At 43.5% G+C, this 7768-nt stretch overlaps 1 protein-coding gene across 4 annotated transcripts in view; it reads right to left on the bottom strand.

The window, feature by feature from the left end:
- Positions 1–729: 729 nt before the first annotated feature.
- Prim2 (DNA primase subunit 2) overlaps positions 730–7768 on the bottom strand; it is a 218711-nt gene continuing 211672 nt past the window's right edge. For all 4 annotated transcript variants that reach the window (XM_031367085.1, XM_031367086.1, XM_031367084.1 and 1 more), the window contains exon 14: positions 730–1276. In XM_031367085.1, coding sequence (XP_031222945.1) covers positions 1058–1276 — 219 coding nt within the window. In that variant the 3' untranslated portion in view covers positions 730–1057. The remainder of the gene's footprint in view (positions 1277–7768) is intronic.

Genomic DNA, 7768 nt, shown 5'->3' on the forward strand with positions numbered 1-7768 from the left:
TATTATATATAATACAAGTCACCAAACTATTTGGTAATTCATGCTTTAGACTTTAAACCTTTCCTTAGTAAGAAGCAGGAGGAGCATGACAGAGATGCAGAGCGCCATCACGTAATGGCCTGTCCCTTAGACAAACAGCGACCATGTCTGCTTCTCAAGTCATTGTTCATTTCAGGGAGTCTGCTGCCACTCATGGGGACAGAACTTCTCCTGGCTGGTAATGAACAACAAACAGGCCATGAGAAAAAGGAAAAGTGTCTAACCTTCATTAGACCGGGTCAAGGATGGAATGAAGACAGGACAGAACACAGACACATATGCAGCAGACAGGGGACTGTGTGGGCTGTGCTTGCTCTGATGAAGTGACCAACTGCAGCAGCAACCAGAAACTGGGTGTATTTTTTACATGTGTAGTGAGGAGGCCGCTCAGCTAACCTCAGTAGGCCATCTCCGTGGGGTAGCAGTGCCAGGCTGCAGGCACCAAGCTGCGGTTGCTTGGCTTGGTTTGTCTGGTTGGTTTTGCACACACTGCCAGCATTCCCACTCAGACAAGAGGAAGGCTTTGCAGCTCCTACGAGTCTCAGGCCTTGGTGTCCTAGCCAAGTCCTGAGTCAACAGTACACACTCTCTCAGGGCTCCCTCTGCCTACCATATCGATTGACAGCGATGAGTATTTCAAATAAATAACGCCTGATCTGCTGTGAAATAAGACTCCCAATTGCACAGATATAGACATATATATGTTTATTAGCAAAAAAAAAAAAAAAAAAGGTCCACAAGAGGACTTGGCCAAAATTACGCAAAACTTTAAAAGTTAGTTTAAGTTGTATTGCTGCTTGAGAATTTTAGTCCCTGAGTACTGTTTTAAATTTTCTGGAACAGAATTCAAAACAAAATATTCAATGAAAGGCTTTGATAGGAACTCTTCCTTTTTCATTCTGTCAAAAGTAAGGTGGAAGCAGGCCTGCTTTCCCTGTAAACGTGTGTGCATGTGTGGGTGGAGAAAGGTTTACAAAGGCAAAGGGGAAAGGAGTTTCTACAGTGGCCACGTCTTTTACTAGAAGTAGTCCTCCAGCCCCTCCAGCTCCATTTCCAGGGAGGAGTTTAGGGAGGCCAGGGCAGACGCGGCATCCTTGGTCTTCTGGGCACTGGCTTTGTGCTGAGGAGTTTCTGGCTGGCTGGCTTCCTTCTTGCTATCTTTGCCACCAGTTAGGATCCTCTGGCTCTCGAGAAAGAACTGATTCGGATGATTCAACGAAAAGCCACAATCGTCCACCTGCCCAAGGAAGCAAATTTGTACCACGTTAGCACATAGCAGAGACAGAAATAAAGCTTTCAGTGCTGCCCCCACCCCAGCTTACAGCTGAAGACCTGTGACGTGGATCTAGCTGCTTCTACTCCTTAGCCCACGCAGCAGAGCTTCAGCTGAAGATCCCACAAGCATCATGGCTAGTGCCTGTGTATATACTCAATCCAACTCTCTGTGGCTGGCTCTGATTGCTATGCACTACCTACTCGACACAGGACAAGACTCAAAACTGCTCAAACATGCATCAAACGCATTGCTTCCCGCCTCCACTCACAGTAACTGAGCTGCAATGTTGTAGATGACCACTCAGCTCTCCACATCCTGTGCACCCTCAATTCCAATGTCTGTTGATGAGTACTCAGAATAAAATATAACATGGCACAGGGCTGGCTGGAAGTGCAGCTCAGTGGTGGGGCCCTTGCCTAGAATGTGTACCACCCAGTTCCGGCCCCTGTCCAACAGTAAGACTCTGGGAAACATACCTCTATGTTACAACTGTCATTGGTGGTGCACAGGTTAGCACATCTCGGGCCAAGCTTTTCAAAGTGCTATTAAAATCACTTTGAGCATTTTGCTTCTGGTCCCTGGCACCAGTGTATTTCAGAGCTTAGGTTTGGTGTACAGAATCTCATTTGGTATAATGAAAGGGCTGAACAAGCAATCTTCCTTAACGTAACTGCTTCATGTTAACTTGGGGCATCCTGTAATCCATCCTGGTGTAGAAAAGCTTCTCTTTAAACTCAGTGGGAACCTAAGAATTTATGCTATTTCTCTTCCTCAAACACTGAATCTTGAGGATTAGCTCCTATCTCATTACTCTGTGCCTTTAGAGATCACAAAGAACAGAAGGGCAAACAGTATTCTGATTTTGATCCTAAAATTTACCAGTGATGAACAAAAACATTTTTCTCATTATCAGCAAGTCTTTACTGCCCACCCACTGTGTGCCAGGTGTCGTAACCACATTCTTCTCCATGCACTCAGCTAAGGTGTCAATGGTTTTTAGGTAACACAACTGAGAAAGCGGGGTTAAGGATCTTGCCCAAGACTACACCACCAAGGATGGAGTTGGGATCTGTATGACTGTCCTTGAGCCAAGGTGAAAGTACTGCAAACATACACTATCCATTCCTGAAAACTGAGAAGTCTTTTATGTTCAGTGAGTGGTATAATATAAAGGGGACTTCTACCTAAAATAGACCCTCAAGTCACTTTCTTCAACTCAGGTAATGGGTTGGACTGCTGCTATGCAACACACAACTTACCATGAATCCCAACTTCTCGCCTGCAGTTGCAGGTGACACGCAACCTGAAGTGAACCCCGACATTCCCATCTGCAGTTACAGTGACAATAGACACTACTAGGCTTGAGCTTTGCTTGGTTTTAAAATGTGGTATTTTCATTTGCCATTTTTAGATCAGAAACCATTATGCTGTGTCTTATTTATCTTACTGTTTATTTACTTATTTGTTAAAGACAGTGTCTGTATCTATGTCTTTGGCTACATGAGCCTAGTTGGCCTTGAATTTGTAATTCTCCTGTTTTAGTCTCCTGAGTAGCTGAGACCACAGGGTTGTGGCCCCATGTTTCAGCTTTTATCACCCCACTCTTTGTCTTGAGTTCACTTGCACATAACAGGTATCTAATGAATATTTACTGAGTTGAGCCCAGAACAGTCAGTCATATACTTCACATCTTACTATATACATGGCCTATTTATATACACGGCTGCATTATAAGCAGTGGTTTTTCAGAACACGAGAATGCATTTGACTAAAACTAAAGCAATGAAAACCACAGCCTTGTAATTCCTAGCTAAAAAGTCATTTTCAGAAATGGAAACTGTAGGGCCCACAGATAAATGCCCATCACTCTGACAAGGCGGATCAGAGGTTCTGTGAGCAAGGCTGTTTGAGCTGGAGAGGGAGGCAGGTGGTATGGAGGCTTGAGAAGCCAAGCAGGGTGGCTAGGGGATGGCCTGGGAAGCAAGTGCCTTACATGGCCTGGTGAAAAAGGTGCATGAGAAAGAGAAGAAAGGTGGTTAGGAAGACTGGCGGGGACCACACCTCAGAGGTCCCAGAAAGTCAGGGTCTATCTAGACATAACTCTCTAGGCATAAGGGAGGTGCAACTGTAAGAGTCCCTAAGGAGGAGAGGGGTGTGATCAGATCTAGAAATAATGTCTGGTGGATTAATCTGGACTGGGAGGGAGAAAAGGAGCTGCTGTGTCTCAAAATTAACCCTCAGTAGGTAGAGGATGACCAGAAAAAGGGAGCTTCCTGGTGATGGAGAGCGGACAAATAGAAATTAGGGCAAAAAATGATAGTAAGCCTCTTTAAAGTTAACTTGTGGAAAAGAATGTTATCAGCTTCCTCATTTTACAAATGCTATTTTCTTTATTACTCATCAAAATATACAAATACAGCTCTGTTTGCTTCCCTCCATGCTTGGGAACCTAGGTACCACGATGTAGAAACACATCACTCTCATCCTTACAAATCCCCTGCTTCTTCTGCTTCCCCTTCTCACTGACTGCTACTGTCAGTGATGGTTTCTTTGTAGATTGTTCTGAATTATGTTTTGGTATTGAGAGAAACACTGTGGTACCTTTTCATCTTTACACACCTTGTGTTGCTGTGATAAAATACTCAAGAAACAATGTGTAAAGGGGGAAAGGTTATTCAGGCTCAGGGTTCTGGGTTTCTATACAGGGTCCACTGTCCATGGTTGCCTGTGCTGAGGCAGTACATCATAAAATGGGAACGTGGTAGAGCGACAGCCAACATCCCAGTGTCTTCCAGGGCATGGCCTCCATGACCTGGCTGCCTTCCACCAGAGCCCACCCCTAAAGGCTCTACTGTCCCCTCTGGTACCACGAGCTGGACATGGGTCTTTGGGGGAGGGGTTTCAGATATAAAGCATGTAACTTATTAACCTGGAAGGTCCACAGAACTAGTAAGAACCAGGACAATGCTTAATAAAACCCATTATAAATTTCAAATTTCATCTTCAGAGAAATGGAAATCCACAGAGAGGTCTTTAAAGCAGGTTAATGAAATAATCAAATTCCATTATTGTAAATATCACTCCCTGCTGTGTGAAGAAGGAAGAAATGGAATGGGGCATGTAAAGACTCTGACAGATGTCTTGGGAAGCTATGATGGGGTTCTAAATGTGCGATGGTGCTGTGGCTTTAGGAAATGGGATAGGTTTTCACAAGACTTCTGTAGCAACTTATATGATGGGGAAGAAGCTATTTGGAAAATAAGCCTCCGGTCAGTACTCAAAGGGATCAATTTCTAAAGAAGCCATTTTAAGTTAAGACTCAAAGATTAACCTATATAAGGTTACAAACCTTATATAAGGTTTCCTATATAAGGTTTCCACTTATAAAGCCTACAGGAATGCAAATGATACTGGGCAGCAACATGCAACTGTCTTGAACACCACTCCTGGGGGCTGGAGAGATGGCTCAGGGGTTAAGAGCACTGGCTGCTCTTCCAGGGAACCCGGGTTCACCTCCCAGCAACCACATGGCACCTCACAACTGTCCACAACTCCAGTTTCAGAGACCCTCATACAGACATGCATGCAGGCAAAACATCATTGCACATGAAATACAAAACTAAAAACCACCAAGGCAGACAGCTTTCATGAGGTCAGCTTTTGACAGCCACTGGAGGAATCAACATATTCCACACGATGCCCTCCACACAAATCAGTCTCATATGTGTGCCCCAGCAAAGCCTGAAGGGAAGAAAGGGGGCAATGCTGTTTACCTATGGAATATCCGGGTTTTAATCAAGAGGTTTTGCAATGACAGCTTGTAATGAGGCAGCTGGTGTTACCACAGAGCCATATGGAGCTATCACAGGGCTGCTGCAAATGGTATCAATTAACGAGTTCATTTTCAAAACTTGCACTTAAGTGGATTTCATCACAGAGACCTGGGGAAAATGAACCCAGAGGTTTACAGGGGAGGGAGACGGGATGGCAGGAAGTGAGTAATAAAAATAGATTCTATTTTTATACTCTAAAAATAATAAATGGAGGTATCTGCATTTAAAAATCTATAGTAATAGGTCTAGAAAATACAAACAACCTCCTTATTTTATTGGTTTATACACAGTCTAAGCTACGTTATTTCTAGATCTGAAAGGATTTCAATGCACACCTTCAGTAAACTCAGGCAGGTTTTAAATCAGGCAATTGTAGTCCTAGTTGTGCTGGACACCACAAAATCATGTTTAAGAACTCAGTTAGCTGGGGTGTGACTCACTTGGTACAGTACTTGCTTATTACCCCAGTACTCAGAGGTTAGAGGTAGGGGGATGAGGATTCAAGGTCATGCTTGGGCTACATAATAACTGAGGCCAGCCTGAGCTATATTTAAACAAACAAACAAAAAACAGAAAAAGGAGGGATAATTTAGTACAACTCAATTTTAAACCTAATTTATTTTTAAAAATTAAAGATTATAGAGAGGATCTCAAATCTTAAAGTTTGAAGGCTTTTTACTTAAAAGGTTCACAAACAATCGAGAGTATATATGAAATTAAAAGTCTCAAGCTAAGCAAGCAAAGCAAGACACTGGGTCCTACTGTTTAGTAGTCTCCTCTGAGATTAAAATATTCTATTTCGGAGGGAAGCCTGTGAGACAAAGAATGCTAAGTTGGGGGTTGGGGGGTGGAATATGACACAAGACCAGATATTCTAAAGGAAAGCTCCTAAAGACACATGTTAAAGGGATGAACTATGTCACCCTGCAGGAAAGCTCCTTAATGATTCAATAAGCTTCAGGAAGTCCCTGAAACTAAGCAGACTCACTGGATCTTTCTCTTCTCTAAGCACATATAAGCTACTGGCACCGCTCAGAAACTCTCAGAGAAGTTGAGATTTCTGAAAGAAGCAGGTAAGCTAAGCTGACCAGAGGAAGTCAAGACCAGCGAAGGTACCTAAAAAAAGGCTGAGAGCAATGTCGCCCCTGGAAGGACACTCATTTCTGCTGAGCTGCCTGCAGGTTGTGCAATGTGTTCCAGGTTTCCTAAATTTTTTTCTTCTAAATTTTTTTCTTCATGCTGGGGTGGGCTTTGGTGATGCAGCTCTTTGAATAATTTCTGCTCTTGTAAGTAACCTTCACCCATTTTCTGTGTAACCCCAATAAAACTCGCTGGTTCACTTTGATGGTATCTACACATTGGTCTGTGGCTAGTCCCTGTTTGGGTGAATACACATTTGTTCCCATCTTCCCAGGAACACCACAGAAGTGCTCCCAGAGCAGGCATTCAAGGCTGATGCTGAGAGGCCCAAACACAGGATGCTATGTGAGTCCTGTCATGATCAAGCTAAAGAAACTTTGTTGTTGCTTACAATTTTGTTTTTATGACAAATACTTCAAATTTTATAAAAATAAGGCGTTTTACACCAAGAGGTAATATTTTCCAATTAGATGTAGAAGACAAGATTCATGGCAGGCCCATCTCTAGCTCTAGATGTTCCTTTGGTCATTGGAGGCAGGTCAGGTAGGTCACTTGAAAGCCTAGTTTTCTATACATAAGCCATAGTTTATGAGTTAGATCTGCAATCCCTTAAAAGTGCCTCAGTGTTTAGCATTTTTCTGTCTAGAATCACCTCAAGATTTCTTTCAACTCTAGTACCAGATATAGAACATGGTTAGGCTATCAGACCTTTATTGACTTATTACATAGCCAGGTTCAAATCCATGTTCCATTCCAACAAGAACTTCCACAGGCTGCTCAGCTTCGCTGTGCTGTGTTCATTTGTGGAGCGCTGCTGCCGCGCCGTAAAGATGGTGCCTGCCATTCTTCTGCTAAGGAGTAAACAAGTCCTTATTTGGCAAGAGGGTTGCACCTGCCAGTGGTCTGATCTTTTGTCATGACTCTGTAGCCAATGATAGCGCAAGATGTGGTATGGGCTCATGGACAGTCCTACGAAGGGTATTTAAGCAGCACTCACAGACCATTCGGGGACACACCCTTGATTCTCATGTAACTAATAGCTCCTGAGTAAACTGTTGCTGGAAGGAACTGGTGTGCTAGTCTTTCTTCCCTGATGGTCAGGGTGATCGGGCGCAGCACAACTGGTGGCCGGGATGGGGAGTTTCCTGCTAGATTCCCCGGAGTTCCAGAACTGGTAGCAGACAGGGCGATCGATCGATCAGTAAGTGGGGCCCGTCAGTGGAAAGGTCCTTGGAAGGAGGCTTCATCTATTAAGGTCCTCGGAAGGAAGCTTCATCTATTAAGGTCCTCGGAAGGAGGCTTCATCTATTAAGGTCCTTGGAAGTAGAGACAATAAAATAAGGTCTCCAGGTTGAAGCAATAAAGACCTGGGAAGTAGAGGCTATAAAGAGTAGTGAACTGAAAGTAAAAGGAAAGTAACAAAAAAAAGTAAAAGTAACAAAAATAACCATGGGCGCTTTGTTTTCAATTTTTCTGGCTC

Source organism: Mastomys coucha, unplaced genomic scaffold, assembly GCF_008632895.1.
Source record: "Mastomys coucha isolate ucsf_1 unplaced genomic scaffold, UCSF_Mcou_1 pScaffold14, whole genome shotgun sequence".
Lineage (NCBI taxonomy): Eukaryota > Metazoa > Chordata > Mammalia > Rodentia > Muridae > Mastomys > Mastomys coucha.